The sequence below is a fragment of the Pseudopodoces humilis genome, chromosome 2 (genome assembly GCF_049639895.1).
Source record: "Pseudopodoces humilis isolate 2021_Gansu_Grassland_sample_001 chromosome 2, ASM4963989v1, whole genome shotgun sequence".
NCBI lineage: Eukaryota > Metazoa > Chordata > Aves > Passeriformes > Paridae > Pseudopodoces > Pseudopodoces humilis.
Window position 1 is genome coordinate 78,645,429 of NC_142201.1, and position 12,666 is coordinate 78,658,094.

General features: G+C 41.3%; 1 protein-coding gene across 6 annotated transcripts in view; it reads right to left on the reverse strand.

Annotated features, from left to right (window-relative positions):
- Positions 1-2,469: 2,469 nt before the first annotated feature.
- FAT3 (FAT atypical cadherin 3) overlaps positions 2,470-12,666 on the reverse strand; it is a 396,115-nt gene continuing 385,918 nt past the window's right edge. For 2 of the 6 annotated variants that reach the window (XM_088051032.1, XM_088051031.1), the window contains 4 exons: positions 11,577-11,690; positions 8,118-8,177; positions 5,473-5,508; positions 2,470-4,872 (listed from right to left, as the gene is read on the reverse strand). In XM_088051032.1, coding sequence (XP_087907158.1) covers positions 4,253-4,872; positions 5,473-5,508; positions 8,118-8,177; positions 11,577-11,690 — 830 coding nt within the window. In that variant the 3' untranslated portion in view covers positions 2,470-4,252. The remainder of the gene's footprint in view (positions 4,873-5,472; positions 5,509-8,117; positions 8,178-11,576; positions 11,691-12,666) is intronic. The other 4 variants (XM_088051033.1, XM_088051034.1, XM_088051035.1 and 1 more) reach the window with 4 other exon arrangements.

Genomic DNA, 12,666 nt, shown 5'->3' on the forward strand with positions numbered 1-12,666 from the left:
GGCTCTCACTATTTCAGACTGCACTAGAGAATCTAGAAAATGGGAGAAAAAATTACAAAGACCAAAATTTAAGTTCTTTGTGGGACATGTAGAGGTGAAGACCCTGCTTGACAGATGGAGCACATAACCTCCAGGTTGAGGAAGACAGTGGCAGTGAGAGGCCTGTGACTCCTTCCAGCCTTTTACTGGAATTATATGTAAAAGATACCCATGGGATAGTTTGGGATCAAAGATGTCACTGAGCTTAAGGAAAACAGCTTGATTGACAGGAAATCACAGTTCTGTAGTGAATCTCTGCATTCCAAAGTCCTCCTGGTTGCCTTCATATGCTGTATCCTGTAGGAGGGTCCTAGAAGACGGGAACTTTATGGTGGTCTTCTAGTGGGGTTGTCCATTTTCTTCCATGGGAGGGAAGTGATTCTACGGCTCCATGGTGTCACATTTGGCCCTTTATTCCACTTTAAGATACTGGTCAAGAACAGCAACTACATCCAGTATCTATAATTTTGTGGGGGGTTTTTGCCCCCCTTTTTTTTTATGTTTATAATACAAAGGCAAAGTAATTAACATACTTAAGAATGGTACATAAGCCAAACTTTTTCTTTTGCACAAGGCCACTTAATGTGGTATCAGCAGAATAAATCATGTAGTCACTGTAAGGCTCTTTCCACTGCCAGCATTATTAAAAAGGCCAGCACTGTGCATGACATTCTCAACTTGATCAAAACGCAGAGAACATGCACCCTTTTACTTGGACTCATACACCCCTGGCAAAGTTTGTGATTTCTTATATAAATGTGTATTTGCATTTTAACAAGTTGCTTTTTTCCTCTTGCTGCTTCTTTCCAAAAAGGAAAAACTCTTGATCCTAAGTTATAAGCCAGTGATACTTCAAAGTACTTCATTAAGCCTATGAAATAATCTGCTACAGATGATTCTGGGAGAAAATATTGTGTAGTGGAGCCATCTACAGGGATGTAGTCTGAAATACAGACACAGAGGATAAGAAGAGATGTGCAGGGTAGCTCTTGTAGAACCAGGGACCTGACAGCAGCAGTGATACAAAAATCATCATATGGCAGAAAAAGGAAATATATATTGGAAGTGCTAATATGAACAGTAATTCTTACATTATGTCATGAATGTGTTCTTATGTTCCATATTAGAAGATTTTGACATGTTTGTGCAGAGTAGTAATTAAAAAGAAAATAAAATTGCTTGGTTTAACAAGAGATGTTAATATGAAAATCATACTCCCTAAGAGGTATTTCACCTTTTGATCTGCATTTGGGTTTTACCATTATCAAAAAGAGCCTGAACAAAACCAGAAAGGCCACAGAAGTACCAATATTCACAGAGGAGAATCTGAAGATGGATTTGGAGGAGAGGAGATATTGAGGTATAGAAATCATGAATAGGACAGAGAAGGCTGAACGGGTGATCCTTGGCACCTTCCCAACAGTACTTTAATAAGTAGGCGTTCAGTGAAATGAAATGGCAACAACATCAAACAGAAAAAGTACTATACATTGTATTTATGCATATTTTACTATTAAAACTCACCACCAACAATATATTACTGAGGCAACAAGCTTGGTAAGAAACACTGATTTTTTTTTTTTTTTTTTGTACGGCAATCACTAGGCTCCCATCGTGCTGCCCCTCATGACACCTTTGATATGTCCCAGTAAAGGTCTGATATCGGTGTCTCAGGCTTATGCAAGAACTTTCACTACAGAAGACAGGTGACAAGTACACCTAATAACTTGCTGGGGGCTTGAACAGAATTAATTGCATAACGAATGGATAAAAATGTCTCAAACCAAAACTGAGTAGGAGCAAACCTCATGTAAACTGCAGGCCGATGCTAAGAAAGCATCACATTCTCACAAGTTCATACAAGCTTAAAAAGTGCAGCTAAATTTGCAGAATTGCTTTGCCAACTCTGATGCTCCTAACTCTTGAAGAGACATCAATCTAATTGCATTTCCTTTCCTGTAACACTGACTTCATGAACAATACAAGTTATCCTCTATCCATGCCTCTAGGCTTGCCAAACCATTTTATGGCCTTCTGGCAAATCCCTCAGTTCCTTGCAATCACAACACAAATTTACGTATTTTTTTCTTCTTAAAAACACTGGAATAATATCAGGGGAAAGGGTTTGAAATGCACCATGAGCACATTCGGAATATATCACTGTTACAGAAGCATGTTTACTTTGAGAAGACCAGGTGACATTCATAAATTCAATGGACAGGACCTATTTGCAGACAACTGCTTGATAATACTTGTATGTGCAGTACATTCTTTCTAGAAGTTTTCTCATTTTATTCACATACCTGCATAATGAGCTGTTTTATACTGAAGAACTGCCACACCATCCCAAATAAAACATCCACACTGATCTTTCACAGCTATATGAGCTATTGGAGGGAAGCAGCAACACACTGTACTTACTCCCAAGAATTCTAGAAATCCTGTTTTATTAAAAGTGTTACAAGCTGCAATTATTTAAATTACATTCTACTAGTAATTTCTTTGTGTTGGGGAAAATTTTTGAATAAACCCTCTCTGCATGTCAAGTAATGGCCCACAACTTAATTTTGTGTGAAACTCATGTCAGTCAAGAACATGCCCTGGGCACACAACTGCTGAAACTATCCAATTAAGGTGACTGACCAAGGGACAGGACATGGAAAGCAGCACAGGAAACCTGCTAATGATTCTGTTCATTTATCACAATGATTTAGGTATTCAATAGCTTTTCAGAATGACAGAATTATGACATGGAAGAAATGGATGAAAACCCAACAGTAACGCAGGCTTTTGGGCTCACATTCACTGGTAAGGTACACAGACGCTGTAAAATGCAGTGGTAAAAACATTTTCAGAGCACCAAGAAAAAGGTGTGTATATCTGCTTTCATACATTGAGTGAAAATCCCATATTTCCAGATTGCACTTGACTGCTCTGACCAAATCAATGTGAATTATCATTTACTCCAATCAGGCTGAGGGAAGCATAAAAGCATACAGATGCCATGGTTTTCTTGATTCTACAACAATATTCTTAAGTCTGCAAACAACCTTTGGATGTACTCAAATCCTACAAAATCATGCATCCAGTGTAAAAATCTAGCAATAGATCTTTGGTCACAGACCATTCATGCAGCTCCACCGATTGAGTCAGTCTACAGCAGCTGAGAACTCATCCCATGAACTCTAGGGATGGACATTTGCCAAAGGATGTTAAACTAATTATGTGAGGTTACAGCAGCCTTATATGCAACTTAATTGCACCTAATTTTACTGCAGTAACTGCAGCATGAGGACTTCTGTTAAAGAGCTGATTGCTCCAGCAAGAAATTTCAATAAAATGATAAGCTGCGTAGCTGCTGGGTACCCCCCTGGGTTCCCCATGAGATCCATGCTCATGTTGCACACACCTTTAGAGAGGCTGTGCATACACAGCTGGGGCAAAAGCAGGCCACTCCTGAGCCAAACTCTGACATTTTGAGAGGACCTCATGGGCAAATCTATGCACATGCATCCGACATGAGATTTAAAAAATGACAACCAAAGTAAGCCAATTTGGAGTAAATATAAACTGTATGGATGTGTGTTACTCTACACAAAACAGAATAAAATGCTATGTATTAAACAAAAGGATAAATAAATATTTATGGACAAATAACTGGTCACTTGTCTTTGATAGGTCAATTCATAGATTGCTTTTTTTAGCCATCTGACGTGTTGTATGCAGCAGCTCCAGTGATCAATTGCTTTCACTCTGCTGACACAAGATTTCATGCAACACTACATCCTAGAATGATCCATACCCATTCCTTAATACTGTGGGGACATTGTAACACTGTAACACTTTTAATAACACAATGCTGAAAAAAAACCCCAAAACAACCCAACTTTGTGAGAGAGAAAGAAATTATTAGTTATTTTTCCCCCTGCCTCAAAAGCTGAGTTTTACTCTTGGTAATAAATAGAATGTACACACTCTCCAGATTGTCTGTAACAATTTTGTGATGTATAATACTTAACAGAATTGGTCTCCGTGTCTGCACATACAGTATAATTTCTGAACAAGTTAATAATGGGTTATACTGTACTTTTCTTTGCCCAATATATATATAGACACACCTTCAGCAAAATTTCTTCTCAATATTTATACTATTAATTGGACCAAATGACAAAATAAAAAAAGAAGAGGAGAAGGAAGAAGAAAGGAGCTTCCTTTACACTTGTGTCTGGTGCTGGGTCTCCACAAATGGAATGTGAACATTTTCTAGGCTGAGTTCCTCCACGCTTCCAAAGTCACTCATGGCTACTTCAGAGTCATCAAAGCCGCAGCCGGCCGAGACGTCAGAGGAGGAGGCGTTGAGAGAGTTGTGCAAAGATAAGGGCATCTTACCTGCACTAACATTTTCTGTGTTCTGGCTTGGGCCAACAGCAAAAGTACTAAATTCGTTCCCAGTCTGAGATCCTGTGGTGTCCGTCTCATTGGGGAACTGGTGGGGAGGGAGGTATTGGCTCGGGTGGAAGTGCGGCCGTCTCCTGCAGTCAGGACTGAGAGTACTTGCCATTGAGACTGGCTGCGAGGGTGGGAGGGTTTCATACTGGTCTGGGTAATCCTCTGGAAGAGGAGGTGGTAACTGGTCCTGGCTCAAAAACTCCTCTTCGTGAGGGGGAGGGTAGTCGCTGTCGATGTCGTAGCCACCAAGGTAGTAATCTGTTTCCAGCTCCCTGGTACTGCCGTGATGAGCCGAGCCTCCATCTGTCGTCTCAAAATTGGGCACTTCCTCAATGTCGGACAAGCGAGCGCTGGGCATCCAGTCAGAGGTATCCCAATGATACGCTGCAGCAGGGAAGAGAACCACAGTGCTGTGTTAGGATGAGACCACAGAGGAGAGGAGCGTCCTGCATGCACTTGCCTGAGTCCTCACAGCACATTCAAATCACAGCATGCGCCACAGGCCACGGACACGGGTCAGCCATGCTCTGACCAGAGGGGTAGAGGAGGAGAATAAACTGCATTACGATGCTAATGCAAACAAGCAAAGAAACAAAACATGGCCACTCTCAGGCATTTTTCTTTTTAAGATGCTACTGGGTTGTATTAGAAACTATGAGTCCAAGAAATCAAAATGTCTGAATTACTCCTTTGCACAGTTATTTGAAAAAAATCTTTAAATGCAGTCAGCATGCTTATGGAATCTTATCTCCCCTTCCACCTCCAACGACTTCAAGAAAGAAAGTGTGCAAGCAAAAAATATGATTGACTGAAAACTGAATTTTGAAACAAAAAAGGTGGCTGACCATTTTCATGCATCTTTTGAACCCAACAAAATTCAAACAAAAGAGTATGTGTGAAGCAGTTCAAGAAAAAAATCAAATAGATCAAGTCAGAGCTCTGCCCACCCCGGCCCACAGGCAGAAGGTGTCCCAGAAAAATCACCTCTGTTGTAGTTCTGTCCTTGATCCATAACAGACACTGTCAGATACAAAGTGAAAAGCAAAAACTGGTAACTCGGAGCTTGTCACCAGCATTGTATTACATGTGAAAATACAAAACTCTGCATGCATATTTCTAAAGTACAGCTGCCATGGTGTCCTTTTAGTAGGATTTTTAATTATTCTTTATTTTAACATACAAGATAAGCTTGCCTGTCAAATACAGACAAATACATAAATGTTTATGTCGTGTATTATATTCCTTTTCTATCATATCTTAATTATTTTACCCTCACTGAACAGATACAGAATTACATTAGAGCTGTAATTCTTAATACAAAAAAGGGCTATCCACCATTGACATGGCTTATAATTGCAAAGTACATTTTTTCTCTCACTTGTTCACTTTGAAACAGAAAAATAAGAATCTACCATTCTCAGGGCCGGTTCAAACAAATCTGGGCCCACCTGGGCTCAGATACCATGGTGATGGGCACGGTATAAGAACCTGAATAGAATAGAATACAAAGCCATTTAATGGGGCTATCAGCTACAATGCTCCAGAACCCCACACCCACCTCCCACCTGCACTGCCATGCTAGCTGGTGGGGAGGGAGGCATTCCAGTATGGAGAGGGTGCAGGGGTGGGGGAGAGAGCAAGGAAAGAGGTTTTATGTGAGACAAGAGCAGGGAATAAGCTGCAGCGTTTTCTAGATGGATATGCTCTTGTTCAGCCACATGTTACTGGGCTTCATGCAAGAAGTCATCGGGCAAAGTCTCTGGATGACATTGCTGGAGGAGGTCTGGAAGGAGAAATAGACCTTTATGGTTACAGCTCATAACCTCTGTGGCTCAGACAGAGATGAGGGCAGAGAAGACTTCTCCAGCCCTACACCTGCTAAGACCACACTTGCCCTTGCTCATCAGCACATGGTGCATGTGGTGATGCTGATTTCTTCCTTAGCTCAATAGCCAGGCAGGAGTTCTCCACCTGCTCTGCCCTGTCCTGGAGTGAGGAGGGCTGGGGCTACTACAGGTTTAGCAGCAGTGTCTGAACCGGCCCTAACCTCTCTTCTGCACATCTCTCTTCTTTGTACAGTGTATTTTGCTGTATTAGGTCAGTGCACAGCACCTGAGATGTGCCAGGGCTCTCTGAGTTGTGTGGATCAGGATCCAGGAGAACCTCACTAATTTGCTGACTTGCACAACCCCGGGCAGGCCCCCAGGTCAGGAGCCCCATCCTCCCATGACACTGTGGCAGTGATTCCGCCCAGAGCTCCAGTGTGGCTAACTATTCACCACTTCCACCAGCTCTGCTGCAGAGCAGGCAAGAATCCTAAGTTTCATACAAGGAACGGGGAAGTGGGCAAAGCATTTTCAGTAACAGTTAAAACTGCTGGCAGACTGGCTTTTTTCTGACCTGTAAAGGATGATAATGAGCCACTGTGTTTTCTTGAGTTTTCCCTTAGGAAGGCAAGGTCATTTGCAGTGCCTGTGGTTTCTCTTCAAGGTTATTTTTTATTTTTATTTTTTGAATGGTACTTTCTTTTGAATTAACCTTGGCTGATTAAATTTATTTTATTTTTTCTTTTGATAGTGAGAAGAATGGCCCTCTTACACTTCAGGAAATCAAGAAATGTACTATGAACAAATACTCAAGTGGCATCACTAGCTAGGATAGAAGTGTTTTACACTTCTTGTAGAAGTGTTTTACAAAATCACCGTGACACTGGCTCAGGAAAAAAAAAATCAGTAGTTTCACAAAAATAATTTACTTTATCATCTTTATGTATTATGCAGACTAGGTTATAGCTGAAATATGCAAAATCTGTCTTAGATTTGCTAAGGACAGATGAAGTTTTTGACTTGTGGATAACCTGAGCTGATGCTGAGTTGACATTTGCCCAAGGGTAGGAAAAACGTTATAAAATAAATAAAAGTAATGTTTATCTATGATAACAAGACATTTCCTCAGTGCTTTATGGAAAAAAAGAAAATAGTGATATCCCCGCATTACAGGTTCACTTATAACATGATATGCCTGAGGTTACCCAGGAGGTCAGTGGAAGAGGTGAGTGTTGGGTTCTTGGAGCACATTGCCATGCTCTGTTGAATGGGCACCCCAATGCCACGGGAGAGCCACGACATCCGTGGAGCTGTGCCCACACATTGCTGTTTGGCAGGGTTTCCTGGGAGAAACCAGCCACCAGCCAACCACCACTGTGCTCCTCTCCGTGTGATACCACTGGAGTTCACAACCCAGCTCTGCTGCAGCTTGGGATACTTTACACACTTCCTGTGTCATCTTCTGTTTCCCAGTCTCTGCAGCCAGGATAATCTCAACGACATGGCTCCATTATCAGTCTACTATTTTCACTGAAGGCAATGAGAATAAACAAGCAGAAACACTGACTTGAACAGAAGAGGGTGAAGGCTTGACACCTTTTCTACCACCTCCAGTTACCCACAGATATTTTGTGGTACATTCCTCTGGCATTTTCATGTTTGCTGGTGAACATGCTGATCTGCAAAACCCAATCCCTGCCACAGGATTGCTGGTCAGTGTAGATTAGTGAGGTTCTGCTGGAATGTTTCACAATGAAAATAGGAAGCATTGTTGTATAACAAGAAAGAAAAAAATTTAAATACCTTCATTTTCTATAGTGTCAACTACATTGTTGACAAGCTGTATGACAGTCACTATGGAAGCTTGCAGGGGAGGGAAAGCAGAAAATAAAGGGAGGGGAAGGACAGCTTCAGGTTAGTATTTAAAACACACATCGAATGTTACCACAATAAATTCTCTCAAAAGACAGAACTGACATTGAAAAAAAATAAAAAAAGGCTGCTGACCAATGCATGATTTATGCAGTGGGTTGCAGGACATTTCATTTCAGATAATCCCATATATCTTCAGAGTGGTGATAAATTCCAAACCAGCATTTCCAGAAAGGCATATGGGATGATGGGTATCACCTCATAAATTCAAGCAGACTGGTCAGCTGATTCAATTAACCACAGCAGAATCTTGTCTACCTGACACTAGTTTCTAATTCATTCTTGCTTAGAGGTCTCTGGAGATGGTGCCATGTGCTCCAAGGATCATTATCTTTTAGACCATCACACCATCAGAAACGGTGTTAAGCTCAATCTATTTCCTAAGAGGAATGTTTTACGTATTTACAGACTATGCCATGCCATGTAACACCTCAGGGAGGTTAAGAAGCACAGATATAATCAGGAGGACACATCCATGTAGCTGTGGTTCAAATTTTTACCCAGGTTTGACAAAATAGTTTCACAAATGCTTTGTTCATTCCCTGCAGGAATGTGTTCCAACAAAACATCTTTTTCCCTTGAAATAATTAATATAGACTATGCATCTGTTTAATGTGGAGGCCTATAACATATGGTCCTCTAGATGATTTCCATTTTGCACCACCTAATGCCCCTGCCTCTGAGAACATGAAATAAACCCCATCAAAACTGAAGGGAAAGCTCTGGATGAGTGGGCACTGGATCCCTCCCTTTGTCTTTAGTTATGAGAAAACCAGTTGCTTGGAGCAGGCTGAGAAGGGGACCAGAAGTGTGGGGCAAAATAAACTTTTTTGTTTCACACAGCCAACAGACTTAGAGGGCACAAGAAATGTGTTAACAGTGCAGACATATGTTGAATATTTTCACATCTTTGCTAAATTTTGGGCATTGCATCAGGTATGTCATCCAATTTCCTCTGTTGTAGCGAGGGCTTAGCAAAAAGAGCCTTGATAGAATCAAAGGATCTCTATGCTGTATCTGTCATCAGCGTATTTATGCCATCAACAGCAATGGTAATTATACAAAGGAGACTTGTACTGGCTAATGCCTAATAAACATTATAGAAAAATAAGGGACTCCATGCAATTAGTGCTGCATGGCTGGGAAAAAAGATGGAGGGCAGCTATAAACTATTAGAGGAAAAAAAAACCTGAGAGTGAAAAACAGGTCAAAAACCAGGGCCAGCACAGTTTTCTTTGCAGCTAAAGGCTGGCTCCGGTGGGAGCTGTGCAGAGCAAGTTCTCAGAAAGGAGGGAACCCCACCCCACACAGCTCAGTGCAAGCCAATGCTCAAATACAGCATTGCTCAGATTTTGGATTATAAAAATTACTGCAAAGTACTCACAGAAAGACTAGGGAAGCTGAGCAATTTAAATGCAGGAGAAATATGGCGAGACAAAGAAAAGTAGCTCCAAAATCTCATCCCATGTGAGTTTTCGTAAGACAAGCCCTTGACACAGCAAGAGAAGGCTCCAAGAGCCCTGGAGAGGGTGAGTAGAGGCTGCCTTCACCTTCAGTGGGATTCATCCCAGTGCTCCACTGCTGCAAGATAGGCTTCCCCAGTCAGAAGCTGCTACCCAGTTTCACAAGTCAGTGTCAGCACAGGCATTTGTACATCTCTGTGACACAAGCCTGTCCCCTCTGCCAGCCTGAGAACCCAGCAGCATTGCTCCTGGCTTTGGAGGAAGGGGTTTGGAGAAGGTGTCATTGTCCTGTCTCATCAAAGAGCGTGAATGCTTAACTGCATTTGTTGTGGTTTCACTGACAACCTTCTAACCTTCGCAGGTATGTGAAGTACAAAGAATTAAAATGACAGGAAGAGCAAAGATTTATGACTTCAGGAGGCATATCCATTAGCCCTAGAGTACAGGCATGTGACTTATGTGCTTACTTATGCCTGGCTTTGCCCTTTAGGCTCTTTCACTGCAAACCTTCCCTGCTGCTTCAAGCAAATCAGAGCATGTGGTCTTGCATCGATCTCTGTAAATGACTCAGATGATTTAAGCTTCTTCCCTCGTTCTCCCTGAAGATATAGATTTGTTTGAACCCTGAAGTAGAAATGTTATCTCTAAAGGCCATATTTTAAATGCAGCTTTCACAAAAAATGAGCAGGCACAGAAGGTCCAATTCAGCTTCTGTGGGTACTGTGTCACTGATTTCAGTGGGGAGAGGATCAGGAGTTTGAAATGTCTAATTAGAATTTGGGAGATATAAAAAGTAACAATGTACAGTAAACAATCACATAAATAATTATTCCAAAGACAACTATAATATAAATATATATAATTAAAATAATACTTATCCTAAAAAAAGGCTAAAGGGTTTTTTTTTTGGTGCAGGGGCAGAAAAGCATTGAGAAGCCTGACAAAAACAATCGTAATGCTTTAGCCACAGCAGCCCAAAAGGAACTGCAAGTGTACTTTGCTATCAGTGCTTTTTCCAACATTTCAGAGTTCCTAGAGAACAGCTGCATGACATGACTGAGGAACTGAGTCTACAGACAGTTCATTAACTGGTGGCTGAGGAAACCAAGTATGATTTCTTTGTGCTAGTCTTTTTCTGTGTGTCTGAATCAGGCTTCCCTGACATCCACCATCCCTCCCCAGCAGAAACATCTTGACTTTTCTCGGGCCCACGCTCAACATACGCGGGCCGCAGGAACAAAGGTTTGCTCTGACTTTGTGGGCCTCTTTGTGGGCTGTGTACGGCTCTGCCCATGTCACCACAGAGATAATGACACAGGACATGAGAGGAAGGCACTGAGTATGCACCAAACAAGGATTTAATGGTGCTCTCTTGTTTGCTGAGCTGTGATTGCCACGGAGAAGCCAAGACGCTGGGGACTGGCTCATCTGCTCATTGTTGTGGCTGAGCACCAGAAGAGCTTTGCTGAGACCATGAATGAGACCTGGCAAACAGCACAGAAATCCCTTATATTTGACTGGTGCAACATGAAAGTCATGCTCTTCCAAGAAGGAAAATGACATAAAATCTACAGTTTCACTTGCAACCTATTTGTCAACTTACATCTTGGCAATGTGACTCTGCTGTATCATACCTCTACGACACTGTAAAGCTTGGTCCTGATAAAACAGCCCCAAGCATAAAGATTTTTATTTTGTTCCTATAATTTAGTAAGTGGAACACAAAGTTTGTGGGTTTGAACCCACGACTTCCTTACTTTTGGCATCATTAAAGGGTTTCAAGATATCTCATAATGTTTTAATAATATTAAGAAAAAGAAATAAATAGTTTTTCCCCCAGCATAATAAAGATGAAGTCATTTCTTACCATTATCATCTCCGGAATCAGACTGGAAGGAGCTGAGGGACTGTACTTCGGAGTTGCTGCCTTTATTACTTCCTGAAAAACAGGTCACTTCTTCAGCGTCATCAACCCCTTTACCTTCATTGACAGCAAAGACAAAGCAAAATGGTACTCTCTAGGTATGCACATTTATCTATTTATACCATGGACACGCTTAAATCCTGCCTTCTATTACTTGAGTCAGGATAAAATTATTTCCTTCACAAGGAGGACATGACCTATTCGTCAAGAAGGCAGTTGGTGAAGATACCTAGACTTTTGAAATGTTTGAAGCCCAAAGAGTCTTTCAAGTGGGTGACAACACTGTAATCAATAAAGAAACATCTGTGTTCAATATTGTCTTTTTAGATGACATTTAGTCTCAAAAGCAATGAAAATGATGACTTAAGGAATGTGGTATAAACAGCTTTTACAAGAGATTACTGTTACATTTATCTTTATTGTTCATTTCCTAATTTGAGATCCTCATTAAAGGTTCATTCAATGTTCAGTAAAGTTACTGTGCATCTTGTTATTCATATCAGTGGCCCTGGGATCAGATTTTAATAGCTCCATCACTGACATATAATAGATTATGCTTCCATTTACATTGCTTTTCATCAGAGACATTCAGTCTTCACAACTCTACTGTTTAGGAATGTAAGTAACTGCAACCTATGGTATAAATTCTCCTGTAATTAAGCACATATAAATAAACACATTCAACTACACTTTGTATGGGCAACAATCAGGAACACAGAAAGTTATCCTCCACTGTAAGCATTGAGATACCAGAGCCAATCAAAATAAAGCAGCTCAGGTGCTAGCTATAAACATGAAAGTACAGCTCTCTACCTGCCAGCTGTATGTATTTCTACCCAGCATGGCACACCTCCACATGGTGAGAGCTGATTTACTCCTGCTGAGGAGCAGGGTATGGAGCTGATGGAGTGAGTGCTGCAGTAACGAAGCCGCACTGCTTCCCACTCTGTGACAGCTGAGGTCTGTTTCCCTGGTATGGACTCACTTGTGGTGTGCAGAAATTCATACCAGCACCAAACACGTTGAAGAATAG